The sequence below is a fragment of the Notolepis coatsorum genome (assembly GCF_963971535.1).
Source record: "Notolepis coatsorum genome assembly, contig: SCAFFOLD_1028, whole genome shotgun sequence".
NCBI classification, from domain to species: Eukaryota; Metazoa; Chordata; class Actinopteri; order Aulopiformes; family Paralepididae; genus Notolepis; species Notolepis coatsorum.
In genome coordinates, this window is record NW_028169093.1 from 40,508 (window position 1) to 62,154 (window position 21,647).

Sequence of the window (21,647 nt, forward strand, 5' to 3'; positions counted from 1 at the left end):
TCCCTGGGCATTCCGCCACGGCCCGTCGGTGCTCTAGTGGCGGAGCCTCTTGCTCTTTCTGGGTAGCGCCGGCTGGTGCCCTGGAGTTGAGACGGCCAACCGGTTCCCTTTTTATCAGTACTTTATTATCTAAAGATGGTAAGTTAGTGTGTTGTGTTCATTCATAGTTAAAGACAGTCGAGGTTGAGTACTTTATTATCTAAAGATGGTAAGTTAGTGTGTTGTGTTCATTCATAGTTAAAGACAGTCGAGGTTGAGTACTTTATTATCTAAAGATGGTAAGTTAGTGTGTTGTGTTCATTCATAGTTAAAGACAGTCGAGGTTGAGTACTTTATTATCTAAAGATGGTAAGTTAGTGTGTTGTGTTCATTCATAGTTAAAGACAGTCGAGGTTGAGTACTTTATCATCTAAAGATGGTAAGTTAGAGTGTTGTGTTCATTCATAGTTAAAGACAGTCGAGGTTTAGTACTTTATTATCTAAAGATGGTAAGTTAGAGTGTTGTGTTCATTCATAGTTAAAGACAGTAGAGGTTGAGTACTTTATTATCTAAAGATGGTGAGTTAGAGTGTTGTGTTCATTCATAGTTAAAGACAGTAGAGGTTGAGTACTTTATTATCTAAAGATGGTAAGTTAGTGTGTTGTGTTCATTCATAGTTAAAGACAGTAGAGGTTTAGTACTTTATCATCTAAAGATGGTAAGTTAGAGTGTTGTGTTCATTCATAGTTAAAGACAGTAGAGGTTGAGTACTTTATTATCTAAAGATGGTAAGTTAGTGTGTTGTGTTCATTCATAGTTAAAGACAGTAGAGGTTGAGTACTTTATTATCTAAAGATGGTAAGTTAGAGTGTTGTGTTCATTCATAGTTAAAGACAGTAGAGGTTTAGTACTTTATCATCTAAAGATGGTAAGTTAGAGTGTTGTGTTCATTCATAGTTAAAGACAGTCGAGGTTGAGTACTTTATTATCTAAAGATGGTAAGTTAGTGTGTTGTGTTCATTCATAGTTAAAGACAGTAGAGGTTGAGTACTTTATTATCTAAAGATGGTGAGTTAGAGTGTTGTGTTCATTCATAGTTAAAGACAGTCGAGGTTGAGTACTTTATTATCTAAAGATGGTAAGTTAGTGTGTTGTGTTCATTCATAGTTAAAGACAGTAGAGGTTTAGTACTTTATCATCTAAAGATGGTAAGTTAGTGTGTTGTGTTCATTCATAGTTAAAGACAGTCGAGGTTGAGTACTTTATTATCTAAAGATGGTAAGTTAGTGTGTTGTGTTCATTCATAGTTAAAGACAGTCGAGGTTGAGTACTTTATTATCTAAAGATGGTAAGTTAGAGTGTTGTGTTCATTCATAGTTAAAGACAGTCGAGGTTGAGTACTTTATTATCTAAAGATGGTAAGTTAGAGTGTTGTGTTCATTCATAGTTAAAGACAGTAGGGGTTTAGTACTTTATCATCTAAAGATGGTAAGTTAGAGTGTTGTGTTCATTCATAGTTAAAGACAGTCGAGGTTGAGTACTTTATTATCTAAAGATGGTAAGTTAGTGTGTTGTGTTCATTCATAGTTAAAGACAGTAGAGGTTGAGTACTTTATTATCTAAAGATGGTGAGTTAGAGTGTTGTGTTCATTCATAGTTAAAGACAGTCGAGGTTGAGTACTTTATTATCTAAAGATGGTAAGTTAGTGTGTTGTGTTCATTCATAGTTAAAGACAGTAGAGGTTTAGTACTTTATCATCTAAAGATGGTAAGTTAGTGTGTTGTGTTCATTCATAGTTAAAGACAGTCGAGGTTGAGTACTTTATTATCTAAAGATGGTAAGTTAGTGTGTTGTGTTCATTCATAGTTAAAGACAGTCGAGGTTGAGTACTTTATTATCTAAAGATGGTAAGTTAGTGTGTTGTGTTCATTCATAGTTAAAGACAGTCGAGGTTGAGTACTTTATTATCTAAAGATGGTGAGTTAGAGTGTTGTGTTCATTCATAGTTAAAGACAGTAGAGGTTTAGTACTTTGTTATCTAAAGATGGTAAGTTAGTGTGTTGTGTTCATTCATAGTTAAAGACAGTAGAGGTTTAGTACTTTGTTATCTAAAGATGGTAAGTTAGTGTGTTGTGTTCATTCATAGTTAAAGACAGTAGAGGTTGAGTACTTTGTTATCTAAAGATGGTAAGTTAGTGTGTTGTGTTCATTCATAGTTAAAGACAGTAGAGGTTTAGTACTTTGTTATCTAAAGATGGTAAGTTAGTGTGTTGTGTTCATTCATAGTTAAAGACAGTAGAGGTTTAGTACTTTGTTATCTAAAGATGGTAAGTTAGTGTGTTGTGTTCATTCATAGTTAAAGACAGTAGAGGTTTAGTACTTTGTTATCTAAAGATGGTAAGTTAGTGTGTTGTGTTCATTCATAGTTAAAGACAGTAGAGGTTGAGTACTTTATTATCTAAAGATGGTAAGTTAGTGTGTTGTGTTCATTCATAGTTAAAGACAGTAGAGGTTGAGTACTTTATCATCTAAAGATGGTAAGTTAGAGTGTTGTGTTCATTCATAGTTAAAGACAGTCGAGGTTGAGTACTTTATTATCTAAAGATGGTAAGTTAGAGTGTTGTGTTCATTCATAGTTAAAGACACTAGAGGTTGAGTACTTTATTATCTAAAGATGGTAAGTTAGAGTGTTGTGTTCATTCATAGTTAAAGACAGTCGAGGTTGAGTACTTTATTATCTAAAGATGGTAAGTTAGAGTGTTGTGTTCATTCATAGTTAAAGACAGTCGAGGTTGAGTACTTTATTATCTAAAGATGGTGAGTTAGAGTGTTGTGTTCATTCATAGTTAAAGACAGTAGAGGTTGAGAACTTTATTATCTAAAGATGGTAAGTTAGAGTGTTGTGTTCATTCATAGTTAAAGACAGTCGAGGTTGAGTACTTTATCATCTAAAGATGGTAAGTTAGAGTGTTGTGTTCATTCATAGTTAAAGACAGTAGAGGTTGAGTACTTTATCATCTAAAGATGGTAAGTTAGAGTGTTGTGTTCATTCATAGTTAAAGACAGTCGAGGTTGAGTACTTTATCATCTAAAGATGGTAAGTTAGTGTGTTGTGTTCATTCATAGTTAAAGACAGTCGAGGTTGAGGACTTTATTATCTAAAGATGGTAAGTTAGTGTGTTGTGTTCATTCATAGTTAAAGACAGTAGAGGTTGAGTACTTTATTATCTAAAGATGGTAAGTTAGAGTGTTGTGTTCATTCATAGTTAAAGACAGTAGAGGTTGAGTACTTTATTATCTAAAGATGGTAAGTTAGTGTGTTGTGTTCATTCATAGTTAAAAACAGTAGAGGTTGAGGACTTTATTATCTAAAGATGGTAAGTTAGTGTGTTATGTTCATTCATAGTTAAAGACAGTAGAGGTTGAGGACTTTATTATCTAAAGATGGTAAGTTAGAGTGTTGTGTTCATTCATAGTTAAAGACAGTAGAGGTTGAGTACTTTATTATCTAAAGATGGTGAGTTAGTGTGTTGTGTTCATTCATAGTTAAAGACAGTAGAGGTTGAGTACTTTATCATCTAAAGATGGTAAGTTAGAGTGTTGTGTTCATTCATAGTTAAAGACAGTAGAGGTTGAGTACTTTATTATCTAAAGATGGTGAGTTAGAGTGTTGTGTTCATTCATAGTTAAAGACAGTAGAGGTTTAGTACTTTATCATCTAAAGATGGTAAGTTAGAGTGTTGTGTTCATTCATAGTTAAAGACAGTAGAGGTTGAGTACTTTATTATCTAAAGATGGTAAGTTAGTGTGTTGTGTTCATTCATAGTTAAAGACAGTAGAGGTTGAGTACTTTATCATCTAAAGATGGTAAGTTAGAGTGTTGTGTTCATTCATAGTTAAAGACAGTAGAGGTTGAGTACTTTATTATCTAAAGATGGTAAGTTAAAGTGTTGTGTTCATTCATAGTTAAAGACAGTCGAGGTTGAGTACTTTATTATCTAAAGATGGTAAGTTAGAGTGTTGTGTTCATTCATAGTTAAAAACAGTAGAGGTTTAGTACTTTATCATCTAAAGATGGTAAGTTAGTGTGTTGTGTTCATTCATAGTTAAAGACAGTCGAGGTTGAGTACTTTATCATCTAAAGATGGTAAGTTAGTGTGTTGTGTTCATTCATAGTTAAAGACAGTCGAGATTGAGTACTTTATTATATATTTTTTTTTTTTTTTTGTATTATTGCAAAACAAAATTATTAAAAGTCAGTACTCAACACACAATGCATAATGAAACTAACAATTAAGATGGCTAAAATGACATGCAAGCACAGAGACAGAAAGCAAAAAATATATATATAATAATATTTTACCGTATACAGTGTATATCCAACGAAATTACCAATTATACCAATGTCTTATACAGGATATACCCCTAATACCTATTATCTAAAACCCTACACACATATGCTCCAGCTCGAACCCCCCCCCCTCCCGGACCCCTCCTTGGATAGTACCTCCATTATCCCTCGCTCCTAACCAGACACTACCATTATAAGCTAGCTTTTATTCTCTCCACCACTTCTAACCACATTGACATTTTGGATTCATTGAGACCCAGAATTCTTGCTGTAGATATTTCTTGATAAATCACATCGAGATATGTAAGAAACCAAACCTTCCGGCAAATTTTTTCCGGTTGAAACCAGCGTGATGCGATCAGCTTTTTAGCTACTGTGATACCCGATAAAACCAATCTCATTAGCTGTGGATTTACTGCAAACTCAAAAACATCATTCAATAGTAATACAGAGGGGTGTACTGGTATATTCCAAGATACGAGTTTTGATAATTGTTGGGTCACATCTTTCCAGAATGCCTTAACTGGTGGGCAGTCCCAATACATGTGCATAAATGTCCCTTTGTCTCCATTTGTACATTGGGAGCATTTGGAGTCTTGTTTAAGACCCATTCTGTTCAGTCTTATAGGAGTCAAGTATGTCCTGTGAATATAGTTAAGATTGATTTGTTGATGGTCCGGGTTCCTTGATGTAAGTCGGACATTTGCCCATGCTCCTTGCCAATCAAAGTCACTTTCCAGGTCTGGTATATCCCTCCTCAAGACAGAGGGTTTTTTTTTCATAAAAAAAAAATAAAAATTAAATCTAACCCCGACTAACCTTACTGTCATGCACTTGTCCTAATAAACTAACCTACACTGTAACACGCAACACTTGATGAACATTGTTACTCAGCTGATAGAGTTGTACCCTTCTTGCTGTCTTGTCGTACAGAACTTGTAAGTCGCTTTGGATAAAAGCGTCAGCTAAATGACTAAATGTAAATGTAAATACGAGGACGTTAGTAATTGATAATAAAAACCTGAAACAAAACCTCTCGATGTCTCTCTTTCATAGAATAATTTGTGGTATCTGTGGTGTTCAACTGGTATGTCTAATGGAACACCGTGAGACTTCAAACATAGCCGTAACTGTATGTAAAAAAGCCATGTGGACTCGGTGAGATTACATTTTGTGCATATTTCTCCATAACTACAAAAACCCTGGTTGTTAAAAACATCCCCTAATGAGTGTATGCCTTGCTCTTCCCATATAGGGAATCTTATAGGACGTTTTTCAATGAAGAGTGCATTGTTATTGAATAAGGGAGTGTGATTGTGCCATTTTTGTGGGTTAGGATATCTTTTTTGTGTTTCACGCCATATCCGGATCGCATGGGTAATTATGGGGCCAAATTTCCGCTCACAGTGCTTGATTGGTAGTTTAGTGTATGCTATGTCCTTCAGTCTATGTGGGGCTACTATGTTTTCTTCCAATTTTCTCCAGGATACTAATGCTTGGGGATCAAACCATGTTGTCAATGGTCTTAATGTGTACGCCTTAAAATATTGGAAAAAATCTGGAAATGCCATGCCACCGTCTGCTTTATTTCTCTGTGCGGTGGATCTTTTTATACGTGGTGGTTTGTTATTCCAAATAAATTTGTATGTGGAGGAGTGTAATCTTTTCCAGTAACCCTCTGGAGGGTGTAACGGTAGCATTGAACTGAAGAAGTTGATTCTAGGTAGTACATCCATCTTAACTATTGATACCCTTGCCTGTACTGAGTTTTTAAGTTTTGCCCACCTGTCAAGGTCGTCTTTGATTTTGTTTTGTATTTTTGTGTAATTGTGCTTCACCGTTTGTCTTATGGTGGGAAATATTTCCACTCCCAAGCATCTAAAATGTTTTACCATAGGTATCTCACCTGGGAGGGTTATATCTTTTTTTGCAGGGGTGTTAAGTGGAAGGAAAGCCGACTTCGGCCAATTTATTTTAAATCCCGATAAATCACCAAAGTTCTCAATCAACTTGAGTAGATGAGGCAATGTGGTGTTGGGGCTTTGCATGAACAATATTACGTCGTCCGCATATAAACTAATTTTATGTTGTGTGCCCTTGATTACGATTGGTTCTATGGATTGGGATTGTCTTATATATTGTGCTAAAGGCTCTAATGATAGATCGAATAGTCCGGGACTAAGAGGGCAACCCTGTCTGGCTGAGCGTGATACCGGAAAGATGTTGGAGATGAATGTACCTGTTGTAATCATGGCCGATGGGTCTTTGTATAATACTTTAATCATATCAATGAATCCTTTTCCTAACCCCATCCTTTCTAATACTGCCCATAGATACGACCATTCCAGCCTGTCAAAGGCTTTCATAGCATCCAGGGACAGCATCGCCTCAGGTATGGTGTCGTCCCTGTCTGCATCTAGTACGTGCAGTATTCGTCTTATGTTATCAGTGATCAGGCGACCTCTTATGAAGCCCGTTTGGTCCGGATGAACTAAAGACGTCATATGCTTTTGTAATCTGATGACAGTTTGACATCGGTTCCGAGGAGGCTTAAGGGTCTGTAACTACCGCACTCGGTGGGGTCTTTGTCTTTTTTGAGAAGGACTTTCATCGATATATTCATTTGAACCTTCTACTAACTTATGTAGGAAACATCAGAAAAAAGGAAAAGATTGTAGAGAAACACTAACACCTTAATATGAAGAACAATGGGAAAGAACAATGTAAGATAAAAAAGAAAAAAAGGAGTGAGAGCTAAAATAAAACTCAACGTGGAGAAACCACTAGAACAGAATTGAGTAAATAGGTAAAAGAGAAAAACAGAGACTTTTAGAGCTACAATGTGCCAATCTCTACATCAGTGGAGTGATTATTTAAATTATTAGAATAACCTTGTTGTGCTCATACGTTTAGGTGTGGTTGATTTTTTTTTTAAAGTCTTATTAAGGCCTGATTAAACTTCAGTCAATTGATCATATGCTTATGCTTATACACACCGGATGTTAATGTTAGAGTTGCAGGCCTTCGTTGTAATGGTGCATTATATTCTAGAAGGTTGTAGAATACACTAGTATATACTAACAGACTGCTGTTATGTTCCAGAATGATCTTCCTACCCAGGGTTCATGACTACTAGTATTTTCGGGATATTTCTTAGTGACCCAGAGCAGTCGAGCGATGAGCCCAGAATATTCCAGATTGTTCTTAGTGTCAATGATATAAATTATTCTTGTCTCCACGGAGACCAGAAGTCTGTAAATATAATGCATTACGAACCATATTATACACATTGTGCCTTGGTGTAGCCGGCATGCATAGCATCTGCTACTTTTGTTGAGCCCGGATAAAGTCATTCTAATACTGAGATACACAGAGAAAGAGAGAGATGAGAAGGCTTATCTGTTGTTAGACAGTGTTTCGTTCTGCCCTGGGGGTTCTGCTCCATGTAGATTCCAGTATTCCTCGGCTTCTTTAGGCGTGTGTAATCCTACCCTACGGCCGTCTCTACCCACGATCGATAATAGTGCCGGGTATACTAGCCTTGGTTTGAGGCCAGACTTGAACAATTTCTGCATCACCTCCTTGTAGGGGAAACGCTGAGCGATGGCCTCTTTGCAAAGATCCTGTACTGGATCCTTCATGTTGCCTTCGTCATGGCGAAGGCGAGAGTGGCCCCACTCAAGCCCCTCCCTATCCCGCGCATGGAGCTAGCAGCCGCTACCATGGCAGCGCGCATGGACAGGCCATTGAGATCCGAGCTGGAGCTCCAACTAAACAAATCTGTGTTCTGGTACGACAGCACCACTGTGCTCAAATACATGACAAACAGAACCAGTAGGTTTCGTGCCTTCAGGGCGAATCGAGGGGAGACCATCTTGAAGCGGTCAGAAGTGGGACAGTGGCGGTACGTAGATACTGCAACAAAGCCTGACGCTGACCACGCGTTGAGAGGACTCAAGGTGGAATCATTCCTGCGCAATGAGACTTGGATACAGGGGCCGGAATTCCTCACCACGTCCGAATCATTCCTGCGCAATGAGACTTGGATACAGGGGCCGGAATTCCTCACCACGTCCGAATCATTCCTGCGCAATGAGACTTGGATACAGGGGCCGGAATTCCCCACCAAGCCCGAAGAACCCCATGGGGACCTAACCACGGAGGACCCAGAGGTAAAGAACGCCGTGGCCAGCGCTACTGCAGCTGAAGAGCAGTTCCTGGAATATTACTCCAATTGGAACCGTCTCCAGAAGGCAGTCGGTTGGATTAGAAGCACTCTGCGGATGCTATACCGCAAGAGACAGAAGATGAATGCTTCGCTTACACAGTCTGGGGTACCGACACAGATGGAGATCTTCAAGGCAAGCCTGGGGAAGACCAACCTCACTGTGGGGAATATAAAAGAAGCAGAGCTCGAGATCTTCGTGAAGAAGAAGCTGCATGAGGCGGTGGTAAAGACCGCCTATGGTGGGCCATGTACTAGTGACCTCTGGCACCGAGTTTGGTTGGGCTCCTTGGTTTTTAGTAGTTGGTGGGTGTATCATATAAGAAAGAGAAGGCACCACCATGGCAAACTCTGGAGTGAAGTGGATTGTGGATCGACTTGAAGATTTTGTTATTTTGTGACAGGGAATGGCCAGCTATAATGAACACTCACCTGACCAGCTAATGTGCGGGCCGGGGCTCCACTCCACTGGTCAAATTACTTACTCGTGAGTAGTACGTCCGTTGATAAAGAAAAGCAATGTCCACAGCCGCTCCGTGTATAGTAAAGATATTCAAATGGTTTATTTGCATAGTCTTTCTTTACAGAAGTGGTCCTGAATCTACTTTCCTAAATATTCTTGTCACTCATGCACATACTACTACAAGTAACAAACTAAGTGTAACATTGTTACATATTTGCAGAGAGACATCACAATCGGTATATTGTCTGAAAATCTATTTTGATCAATTCCAACCTATCCAAATCAACCTATCCAAATCCAACAAATGACTTCAGTTCCTGCATAGAATCACATGAAGCAGATTTTGAGTCTCCAAAAAATAGATAAAAAAAAAAAAAAAAAATATTTCATGTATATTTTCAGAATAGCGAAAACAGTGTTTCACAAATAGGCTTATAAAACGCAAGTATAAACAACATTACAATAGGATATCTACAGGTCAGTAGGAAAATTATAGTTCAAATCACACCATGTCAAACTCAAAAACAAACTGATTCATGCTGCTACCCAAAGCTCCGCTGTGTGGAAACGCTGATGCTTCTAGTGCTTTCCGGGATCAATGTTCTGTCGCTCCCTTTTTCCAAATCCCGTCGCTGTGGACTGATCTGCATTTTCTGGTGGTGGTCGTGAGGCCTCCCCTGTTCCCCTGGCGCCTCTGGGTTGGGGAAAGGACGACTGCCAGGGAAAACCCGGGGTGACAGGCTGGAAGTCTCGTCCGGGGGGGCGGCACTGCAGTGGTGGCGGCGGCAGCTGCTGCTGCTGCGGGGCCTCCTGCGTTGGGCATCCGCGGAGGAGGGAAGTGTGCGGGCCAGCCCTCCAGGCCCTGCGGACCCACCTGTTTGTGATGCTGCATTTGCAGTCTCTCCAGCTTGCATCTCTCTGTTCTTTCTCTCTGACACTCGTTCTGTGCCTGGTGGAGCTGATTAGTCCTCTGACCCTGCAGTCTTTCCACTTGTCGCCTCAAGTCCTCTTTTTCCTCATTCATTCTCTCCCTGTCACTCCTCTCTTTCCTGAAGTCCTCTGCAAAGATTTTCACCTGTTCCTTCAGCACTGCTATCTGAGTGAGAAGCTCTTGCTTCCTCAGGTTGCTGGCCGCGTCGCCATGGTTACCCGGACCAGGTGGCTGCTGGGATGCGGAGGAGGAGGTAGGGGAGTGTAGATTCAGTGCCTCTTCCAAAGCCCTGTTGAGGCATTGGATCTCCTTCTCCTGGTACTCCCTCTGCTTGCTGAGCGGCAGCAGCTGGTCCTGCAGGTAGCGAACCTTCTGCTTCAGCTCAGTGGTCTCAGTGTTCAGACACTCCTTCTCCCCCTGTACGTTCTCTATCTTGGACTTGGCCAACAGCAGTTTCTTGTCGTAGTCTCGCTGCCTCTGCTCTCGCTCCGCCTCCAGCTCCAGCACGGCCTTCTGGGAGTCGGCCAACCGCTGCCTGAGGTCTGTGATCTTCTGTTCAAACTGTGACTTCATGGAGTTCCACTGAATGTCCCACTGCTTGTTCACCTCCAGTACATCCTTCCTCTGCTTCTCCAGCAGCTTGATCTTCTTCTCGTACACCTCCGGGTCACAAGGCTTGGTGGGAGTTTTCTCCACCGCTTTCCCGCTCTTCTGTGGCGTGGTGACCTCCATCTTGGATTTTAGGCCGGCAGTTTCTTCTTTCGCCGACTCCTCTTTGGCCTCCGGAGGATTGGCGTCAGCCGGTGCCGCCGTCGCCGCGGTCACTCCTCCTCCTCCTCCTCCTCCTCCTCCTGTGACCAGCTCTTTCAGTTTCAGATTCTCCTGTCTTAGCTGCTCCAAGTCCCGGTTCCTGAACTGATGATCTTCCTCCATTTTCTTTCGAAGCTCGTAGTTCTCCTGCCTCAGCTGCTCACAAAGCGTCTGTAGGAGGGAGGTCCTCTGCTCGTTCTTCTGGACCTTGGAGGACAGATGGTGGAACTCCACGGCCATGCGGCCCAGGTGGGCCAGCAGCTGGTTGGGGTTGGACTCCTCTGCGAAGATGCTGAAGGAGCTCTCCAATCTCTGCAGCTGGCTGGTCAGCTCCGTGTTCTCCTGGGGCAGCAGGGGGACGATGAGCCCTGCTCCTGCAGCAGTCTGGCCGTCATTAGTCTTCTCTTCCATATTCACAAGCTCAAACTCTGACAAGGCTTCAGTGGGTTTCTCAGGCTGCAGAGTCTTTCCTGACGAACACGGCTGCTCCTCCCTCTGCTCTGCAGCGCCGGGCTGCTGGTCCTGTCTCCGCTTAGCGCCGGAGTGGCCGCCACGTGTCTCCGTCTGAACGGGCCCTCCCATACACAGGCTGGTGGCGAAGCTGGACGACTTGAGCTCCACTACCCGCTGACATAGCCGCGACGCCTCCGTCTGAGACTCCTCCAGCAGGTCTCCTAAGCTCTTTAGTCCCTTCATCCTCTCCCTCAGTATGCCGTTCTCCAATGTGGGAACCGCAAATCCACTGGTGGGCTCCTGGCTTCAGTCCTCTGTTCGGTCCTCTCCAGTCTGGTCGAAGATTCAAAAGACCCTTGCTGCAGGCGTGCTCGATTTATATAGGCAACCAAAGAATCTAGAATGTTCGGTTTATGACCTCATTCAGAGCCTTCACGAATGTTCCAGAGCCTTCTATCATGATGTCATACGGTAAGTCCGGAATGTTTTACGCTCTAGCATATTCTATTCTACCATGACATCGCCCCCCAACGTTCTTGAAGGTTCTAGGTGCCAGTAGGCCCTATCATGACAAATACGACGGTTCAATGACTTTATCTAAATCCAATCCATATTAAACATTCGAAATAATAATAATAATAATAATAATAATAATAATAATAATAATAATAATAATAATAATAATAATAATAATAATAATAATAATAATAATAATAATAATAATAATAATAATAATAATAATAATAATAATAATAATAATAATAATAATAATAATAATAATAATCAAAACACTCAGATGGCCGTTACACCGGCCCCTAATTGGGTCTACGCAATTACAAAACAAGTAACCGGGTCAGTTGAGTGGTGCCAGAGGTCACTAGTACGTGGCACACCGAAGGAGGACGGTCTTTACCACCGCCTCATGCCGCCTCTTGGAGAAGACAGACCTGGGTGCTGGGTCTATCTAAAAATGGTCGTCTTCCTCATAGGCCGCTTGGTTATTAATATGTAGAACCGTAGGATGGGTGAGCTGGCAGACTCTGCAGCGACTCTTCGCGGGGCAGTTCTTGCTTAGGTGACCCCGTTGCAGACAGCTGAAACATAGGCCTTTACTCTGGAGAAACTCTATCTTCTCCTTGTGAAGAGCCTTCTTCAGCTTGGTGCATTGCTCCATGGCATGCTGTTCTCCTTGGCAGAAGAGGCAAGGGTTGTAGAAGGCGCGGAGGGTATCACCCTCGGGGCGCGCATTAGCCTCTGCCGGGTGCTGAACTGCTGTCGCGGCGGTGGTGAAGCTTCCCCGCGCGTCGCCATTTCTGGAGGTCCTTTCGTCCTTGTGAGCCCTAGTTTGACTCCGGTTTCCCTCTGTGAGGTTGCCAAAGAGCGGGTGTAGGGCTTCCTGGGCTTCTAGGTTGACAAATTCGACGAGGTCGCTGAACTTGGCGCTGCGCCTCTCTTTCCTCCGAAGCGCCTGCTGGACATGGCTTCTCCACCGCTTTCTCTGCTCTAACGGAAGCTTGGCTGTGATGGCCCGCATATTTGATATGCTGTCAAGCTCCTGTACGTGCTCCACGTCAGTCATGGCGTGGAGGCATCCAGTGAGATAGAGGCAGAAGGAGCGGAGCGCCCCTCCGTCCTCGGGCTTGATAATAGGCCAGCCCAGCGCCTTGTCTATATACGCCATGGATATGATGTACCCATTTCCGAAGTGCTCTTGCAAGAGCCGCCTTGCCTCGGGGTAGCCCTGCTCCGAGTCCATTGGAATACAAGTTCGTACCAGCTCTCTTGGCTCCCCAGCCGTGTACTGCTCCAAGAAGTACAGCCGGTCCCTGCTGCTATTTGTCTGGTCCTCCACTCCGTGTTCAAAGGCCCGGATGAAGGGCCGGTACTCCATAGGTTCTCCCCTGAAGGTTGGAATCTGTTGAGGGGGCAGCCTCCCTGGGCATTCCGCCACGGCCCGTAGGTACTCTAGTGGCGGAGCCTCTTGCTCTTTCTGGGTAGCGCCGGCTGGTGCCCTGGAGTTGAGACGGCCAACCGGTTCCCTTTTTATCAGTACTTTATTATCTAAAGATGGTAAGTTAGTGTGTTGTGTTCATTCATAGTTAAAGACAGTAGAGGTTGAGTACTTTATTATCTAAAGATGGTAAGTTAGTGTGTTGTGTTCATTCATAGTTAAAGACAGTAGAGGTTGAGGACTTTATTTTCTAAAGATGGTAAGTTAGAGTGTTGTGTTCATTCATAGTTAAAGACAGTCGAGGTTGAGTACTTTATTATCTAAAGATGGTAAGTTAGTGTGTTGTGTTCATTCATAGTTAAAGACAGTAGAGGTTTAGTACTTTATTATCTAAAGATGGTAAGTTAGTGTGTTGTGTTCATTCATAGTTAAAGACAGTCGAGGTTGAGTACTTTATTATCTAAAGATGGTGAGTTAGAGTGTTGTGTTCATTCATAGTTAAAGACAGTAGAGGTTGAGTACTTTATTATCTAAAGATGGTAAGTTAGAGTGTTGTGTTCATTCATAGTTAAAGACAGTAGAGGTTGAGTACTTTATTATCTAAAGATGGTAAGTTAGTGTGTTGTGTTCATTCATAGTTAAAGACAGTCGAGGTTGAGTACTTTATTATCTAAAGATGGTAAGTTAGAGTGTTGTGTTCATTCATAGTTAAAGACAGTAGAGGTTTAGTACTTTATCATCTAAAGATGGTAAGTTAGAGTGTTGTGTTCATTCATAGTTAAAGACAGTCGAGGTTTAGTACTTTATCATCTAAAGATGGTAAGTTAGAGTGTTGTGTTCATTCATAGTTAAAGACAGTAGAGGTTGAGGACTTTATTATCTAAAGATGGTAAGTTAGAGTGTTGTGTTCATTCATAGTTAAAGACAGTAGAGGTTGAGTACTCTATTATCTAAAGATGGTAAGTTAGAGTGTTGTGTTCATTCATAGTTAAAGACAGTCGAGGTTGAGTACTTTATTATCTAAAGATGGTAAGTTAGTGTGTTGTGTTCATTCATAGTTAAAGACAGTAGAGGTTGAGTACTTTATTATCTAAAGATGGTGAGTTAGAGTGTTGTGTTCATTCATAGTTAAAGACAGTCGAGGTTGAGTACTTTATTATCTAAAGATGGTAAGTTAGTGTGTTGTGTTCATTCATAGTTAAAGACAGTCGAGGTTGAGTACTTTATTATCTAAAGATGTGTAAAGTGTCACAAAACAAGCGACACTTTTGGACAATGACATCCTGAGTCGTTCCTATGTGACCAGTATAATCTTTAAACTGAACTTTGGAAGATAGCTTTATGCTGGCTCTACTTATAAAAAATGGAAATGAGCCTTTAATATCTGCAAGGCAACCTGGGGAATGTGGGCCTCAGCAGAGGGGAGAGGGGAGAGAGAGAGAGACATAGTGTGAGAGAGAGACACACACACACGCACACACACACAAGGAGAGAGACATAGTGTGAGAGAGAGACACACACACACGCACACACACACAAGGAGAGAGACATAGTGTGAGAGAGAGACACACACACACGCACACACACACAAGGAGAGAGACATAGTGTGAGAGAGAGACACACACACACGCACACACACACAAGGAGAGAGACATAGTGTGAGAGAGAGACACACACACACGCACACACACACAAGGAGAGAGACATAGTGTGAGAGAGAGACACACACGCACACACACACAAGGAGAGAGACATAGTGTGAGAGAGAGACACACACACACAAGGAGAGAGACATAGTGTGAGAGAGAGACACACACACACGCACACACACACAAAGAAAGAGACATAGTGTGAGAGAGAGACACACACACACGCACACACACACAAGGAGAGGAGAGAGACATAGTGTGAGAGAGAGACACACACACACGCACACACACACAAGGAGAGAGACATAGTGTGGGAGAGAGACACACACACACGCACACACACACAAGGAGAGAGACATAGTGTGAGAGAGAGACACACACACACGCACACACACACAAAGAAAGAGACATAGTGTGAGAGAGAGACACACACACACGCACACACACACAAGGAGAGGAGAGAGACATAGTGTGAGAGAGAGACACACACACACGCACACACACACAAGGAGAGAGACATAGTGTGGGAGAGAGACACACACACACGCACACACACACAAGGAGAGAGACATAGTGTGAGAGAGAGACACACACACACGCACACACACACAAAGAAAGAGACATAGTGTGAGAGAGAGACACACACACACGCACACACACACAAGGAGAGGAGAGAGACATAGTGTGAGAGAGAGACACACACACACGCACACACACACAAGGAGAGAGACATAGTGTGAGAGAGAGACACACACACACGCACACACACAAGGAGAGAGACATAGTGTGAGAGAGAGACACACACACACGCACACACACACAAGGAGAGGAGAGAGACATAGTGTGAGAGAGAGACACACACACACGCACACACACACAAGGAGAGAGACATAGTGTGAGAGAGAGACACACACACACGCACACACACACAGAGATATAGACAGAGAGACAGACAGAGATGGAGAGAAGGAAAGAGACATAGACAAAGAGAGAGAGACCGAATAGTTGTATGGTATTAGGTAGAACAGGGAATTGAACCCTATACCAGTATCGTATGTGTGAAATGCCACAGTTTATATAAATCTTTAAAACTAAACTCTGGAAAGACTATGATGGAACTGAGCCTTTAAATGTCTCCATAAAGAGAGGTCTGTTCTCCACAGTGCTTCACAGGCAAAAGGGAGGAAACCTGCGGAATGTGGGCCCCAGCGAAGGAGATAAGAGAGCTGTAAGATGTTAACCCTTTCAGACAGGAAGGGGAGGAAGGGTTGCTGGTTGAAAAACAGGGAGTCCTCAATCTATAGAGGGAGATCTTAAAAAAGAAACTATATAACAATTAAATGTTTAATGTGTACAGTAAAAGTTCATAAATGGCATGCTTATAATTAATAGGAATTAACTGTCATTAGAGAATAATACTAAAAGAATGATGGGTAAAAACTGCTTTCTGGAGGAGATCTTTTAGGAAGCTTGATAAGAAATCCTAGGGATGGCTTCGTGCCCAGTACCATGTCACGTGATCCCCACAGACAAAGCAGTTGTCTGTTCTGAAGGGATAAGGGACTTTCTGTTACTTAAAAACCACTAGGTAACGAGAAGTAACGTTAGTATCAAGAAGGAGGAGCTCATACGAATTACGTATTGTACTCTGGTTTGCTAAACAGAAATGACGACCATTTGACATCACTGTGTGTAGACCAATCGGAAAGATTGTAAGATGGATATAAAAGGGACGGTTGCCCTTTCAAGAGTGAGATTTTTACACTGAGCTGGAGAGAGAGGAAGCAGATGCTTAGAGACTTTTTGGAGAGATGAGAAGAATGGTGCTCGACACGGGGCAAAAGCCGTCCATGATGAGATGTTTTGTTCTGTGCTTATTTTAAACTGAATTGGGTGCTTTCCACTTCAGTATCTTTTTGTAACTAGCTTTTTCTAATTAAAATTACCTCTTTATAAAAATGATTTGTATCCTTTCTTCTGACCAGACGACCGGACGGCCGGGTAAGCATTGAAATGTGTTCTGCATTTGTAACTTCACCCCATGCATTTTTTATTAATGATGTAAAACAATATGTGTAAGTGGCTTTATCCCTAGCTATAATGGGGATATAACTATAACTATAGGCTTTATCAAGTAAAGTAAAAGGAGACCTATGATTATGCATTAAGGACTAAAGGTGGATTCTGATAAACCTGGTTTTATCACGTAATGCCATATAGTGATAATACGTGTACTGTATAATGGGATTATCAAGTAAAGCCATACAGTGGTAATACGGCCAACCTAGTAGATTAAAGCAAAATAAATAAAAGTAAACTCTACGGCCAACCGAATAGATTAAAATAGAATAAAGTAAATACACCCCGCAACTCCAATCCATCAACTGTATGTCTGGAGGGGACGGGGGGGTGTCTGTGTGTGAGCCGAGGTCGGCTGAGTTTAAGCCCTGAAGTTTATAGACACAATTGAGTCCTAGACGTCCCAAACTTCGCAGGACGCTGCTTGAAGCTGGGATTCGGACCAATGAGTTATGGGATAATCAATCTGACCTCGGTTTACGACCGGTACTCAACATGGCGTCCCTGGCGATGGGCATTTATACTAACCAAAATAGGTGCTAAACGGCCGAAGAAGACAAGACTACTGTCAAAAGACTCTGGAGTAAAATTAAATTACAGATTTGGCAAAAATTAAAGTAGAAAGCTCTACTGGCGACTCGAGTGGAAGGCTGTACTCGGGGATATCACAAATGAATAGAAAGCTCTATCTTGGTGATTAAAGCAACGTTTACTCACAACTAAAGGGTAACATAATGTTTATAGAGCTCTGGGGGGAGTTACAAGTGCAACATAATTTCGTGCTTTGCCCACAGGAAGCGAACTGGCCCTACCCAAGGCGAGGGCTCCCTAGCCCAAAGACACTGTTTGTAAGGAGGGGAGACTGGATGTGAAGCGAAGCCAAAACGGCCGTTCACAGAAAGGCGAGGGCTCCCTAGTCCGGAGACACTGTTTGTAAGGAGCGGAGTGTGGATGTGAAGCGAGTCAAAACGACCGTTCACAGAAAAGCGAGGGCTCCCTAGTCCGGAGACACTGTTTGTAAGGAGGGGAGACTGGATGTGAAGCGAAGCCAAAACGGCCGTTCACAGAAAGGCGAGGGCTCCCTAGTCCGGAGACACTGTTTGTAAGGAGCGGAGTGTGGATGTGAAGCGAGTCAAAACGACCGTTCACAGAAAAGCGAGGGCTCCCTAGTCCGGAGACACTGTTTGTAAGGGGAGACTGGATGTGAAGCGAAGCCAAAACGGCCGTTCACAGAAAGGCGAGGGCTCCCTAGTCCGGAGACACTGTTTGTAAGGAGCGGAGTGTGGATGTGAAGCGAGTCAAAACGACCGTTCACAGAAAAGCGAGGGCTCCCTAGTCCGGAGACACTGTTTGTAAGGGGAGACTGGATGTGAAGCGAGCCAAAACGGCCGTTCACAGAAAGGCGAGGGCTCCCTAGTCCGGAGACACTGTTTGTAAGGAGCGGAGTGTGGATGTGAAGCGAGTCAAAACGACCGTTCACAGAAAAGCGAGGGCTCCCTAGTCCGGAGACACTGTTTGTAAGGGGAGACTGGATGTGAAGCGAAGCCAAAACGGCCGTTCACAGAAAGGCGAGGGTTCCCTAGCCCGGAGACACTGTTTGTAAGGAGCAGAGTGTGGATGTGAAGCGCAGTCAAAAAGAATTCACAGAACTGCAAGCTAACTAGCACTACATCGGCTAACAAGCCAGTGCTAACACCCATGAGCTGGCCGTAGCCAGACGGAAGCTAACTAGCACTACATCGGCTAACAAGCCAGTGCTAACACCCATGAGCTGGCTTTAGCCAGACGGAAGCTAACTAGCTCACCATCGGCTAACAAACCCAGGAGCTAACAGCAGGCGAAGTAGCCGGAGCTAGCGACCAATGCTAGCTCAGGAGGAGCTGGCACGCCAAAAGCTAGCTCAGGAGGAGCTAGCACAAGAGAAGCTAGCTCAGGAGGAGCTAGCACAAGAGAAGCTAGCTCAGGAGGAGCTGGCACAACCAACGCTAGCTCAGGAGGAGCTAGCCCAGGAGATGCTAGCTCAGGAGGAGCTGGCACGCCCAAAGCTAGCTCAGGAGGAGCTAGCACAAGAGAAGCTAGCTCAGGAGGAGCTAGCACAAGAGAAGCTAGCTCAGGAGGAGCTAGCCCAGGAGATGCTAGCTCAGGAGGAGCTAGCACGAGAGAAGCTAGCTCAGGAGGAGCTGGCACGACCAACGCTAGCTCAGGAGGAGCTGGCACAACCAAAGCCAGCACCAGAGAAGCTAGTTCGCATCTTGAGACATCTCAAAAGACTGGAGATCGAAAGGGCCTCAATGGCGCAACGGATGGAAAGAGGAGTAAGGACCCCCGGTCAAGATCCAGGGGATAACATGGTGGAAAGACTGATCCCACAGGTGCGAGACGGGAGCATGTCTCTCAGTGTTGCAGCCGAATCAGTCATGAATGGAACACCCATGCAGGGATCATGCTTTCTGCTTGAAAAGCTATTCGGAGGAGTCCCAGGGGGTAACCTACTGGCAGCCCGATGCGCAGCATGGTCACAAGACCAGCTACGTATCGAGTGTAGGCTATATGACCAAGTCATAATGCTATCTGACAAAAGGGGGGCCTCCCAGGAGCCTCCCCCGAAAACAACCAAGGAGAGAACAAGGAAGAAGAATTACATATACCTACCTCCCGACGAGTGGGCCGCATTAACCCCAGAACAGCAAGCAGAAAGGAAGGCAACAAGGGAGGAATTCAAATCCCGGAAGAAGAATTACATGTACCTACCTCCCGACGAGTGGGCCGCATTAACCCCAGAAAAGCAAGCAGAAAGGAGGGCAACAAGGGAGGAATTCAAATCCCGGAAGGAGAATCAATAGTATCCTTACCCTCTGGGGCCCTGACACAAGTGACTCAAGCAAGTGCAAACTGCACTTGACATACAGCTCATCTGTCAAGAGGAATAATATAAAGTGTTATTAGGAAGAAACATGACATAGAATACTACATGCATTTTGTATATATTCTAAGTATAATATGTAAAGATGTCCGTCCTTGCTCTAAACCCAGAGCAAAGTAAAGTGAATTTGTAATCTATTTCATTCAGAAGGGATTTCCTGGCAGCAACCATCTGATGGGTTAGCACCCTACCAGCCACATCAGCTGCATGAGATGTACACTCACCAGCGCCTATGGGAAAAAAATTGAGACTCTGCAAACTCTCATCAAGCTTAGCACCTTGACGCGGGGGGACAGAGCGAGCACCAGGGTCTCTGTATCCGACGGGCCCATCAGATTTGTGGGGACTTGGAAGCCTCAGCACACAGGACGCTGTGGTGCTTGGGCGGCCAAGTCACTGGTTTATAGGTCTGTCAAAACGGATTGGAGGTTCCGGGGCTAAGAACATGAGTTCAAGTGAGTTGGGCTTTATACTATTTAAATAGGTATCAAAAGCCGAAAGAATATGAACCGAAATGACTGCTGTCAGGTGTCTCTGGAGTAGAATTAGTTACAGATTTGAGTCAACCTTACTCAAGATTGGTCTTATCGGCAGAACCTCTCCAACCAAGACTCTTCCTAATGTTCGAGATCTGGAACACTGGTGACGTAGATGGTCTGCAGAGCGCAGCAGACAGCCAAAAGTATATTGGTAAAAAATCTATCAGGAACAAGAGAGGGTTGATAAGTAACGACTTGAAGTAGCGTTTACTCATGACTAAAAAGTTACGTAATGTTTTCTTACAGTCAAAAAAAAGTAGAAGGTTCTACTTAAAGAAAGGATCACGCTTAAAGTATATTTTTGTGATTACGGTAAAAAGGTTTACTCATGACTAAAAAGTTACGTAATGTTTTCTTACAGTCAAAAAAGTAGAAGGTTCTACTTAAAGAAAGGATCACGCTTAAAGTATATTTTTGTGATTACGGTAAAAAGGTTTACTCATGACTTGAAGTAACTAAATGCTTACTTAAAGTCAGAACCTAAGTAGAAAAAAAAACTCTACTTTGTGAATAGCAGGCTGAAATAGCCATTGCGAATAGCAGGCTGAAATAGCCATTACGAACAGTAATGTTTACTTACAGTCGAAACCTAAGTAGAAAAATAGGTACCAGGTCACCTGAACTAGAAATAACCTAATGTTTACTTAAAATCAGAATAAGTCCTGCATAAGTCCTGCTACTGTGACGGAAGTGGAACCGGCGTAATAATACAGGCTGGTGTTATCAGCAGGAGCTGAGTCTATAAGAGGCTACATAGCCTGAATCTACAAGCTGGCTAATTAGCCGGAGCTAATACCAGACATAAACAGTAACTAACTACCCAGTCTGGACCGAGACAAGCACAACACAGGGTAGACCCCCTGTGCAAGAAGGAAGTGGACGGAAACAACAGTCCGAAAGGTCTGTGAACAATGTGCGCTGGTAAGGGGGACAAAACCTGAACCAGTACCATCGAGACGAATAGCAGGCTGAAATAGCCATTGCAAATAGGAGCGAATAGCAGGCTAACTAGCCATTGCTAACAGGACGAGGCTACTCACATGATCAGACAGGTATATGATAACCTTGGACATGCCGGAAGTAAGAGGATGTTGGTATACCTGAGAACTAACAACATTCTCATACCTAAAGCCAAACAAAGAGCGATAACGGTCCGAAAGGCCTGTGAACAATGTGCGCTGGTAAAGGTGCGCTGGTAAAGGGACAAAACCTGAACCAGTGCCACACTGACTCCGGGGGGGGGGGCTGTCCCCCGGAGTCAGTGGACGACGCAGCGAATGGCAAGAAGGAAT

At 43.1% G+C, this 21,647-nt stretch overlaps 1 protein-coding gene across 1 annotated transcript; it reads right to left on the reverse strand.

The window, feature by feature from the left end:
* Nucleotides 1–9,390: 9,390 nt before the first annotated feature.
* LOC311248792 (uncharacterized protein) lies at nt 9,391–13,105 on the reverse strand (the record flags this gene model as incomplete). The annotated part of the gene is given in 3 exon segments (XM_084339619.1): nt 9,391–9,782; nt 9,784–11,478; nt 12,254–13,105. Coding segments are annotated over 3 exon segments (2,730 nt in total). The 3' UTR covers nt 9,391–9,599.
* Between the last annotated feature and the right edge of the window lie 8,542 nt (nt 13,106–21,647).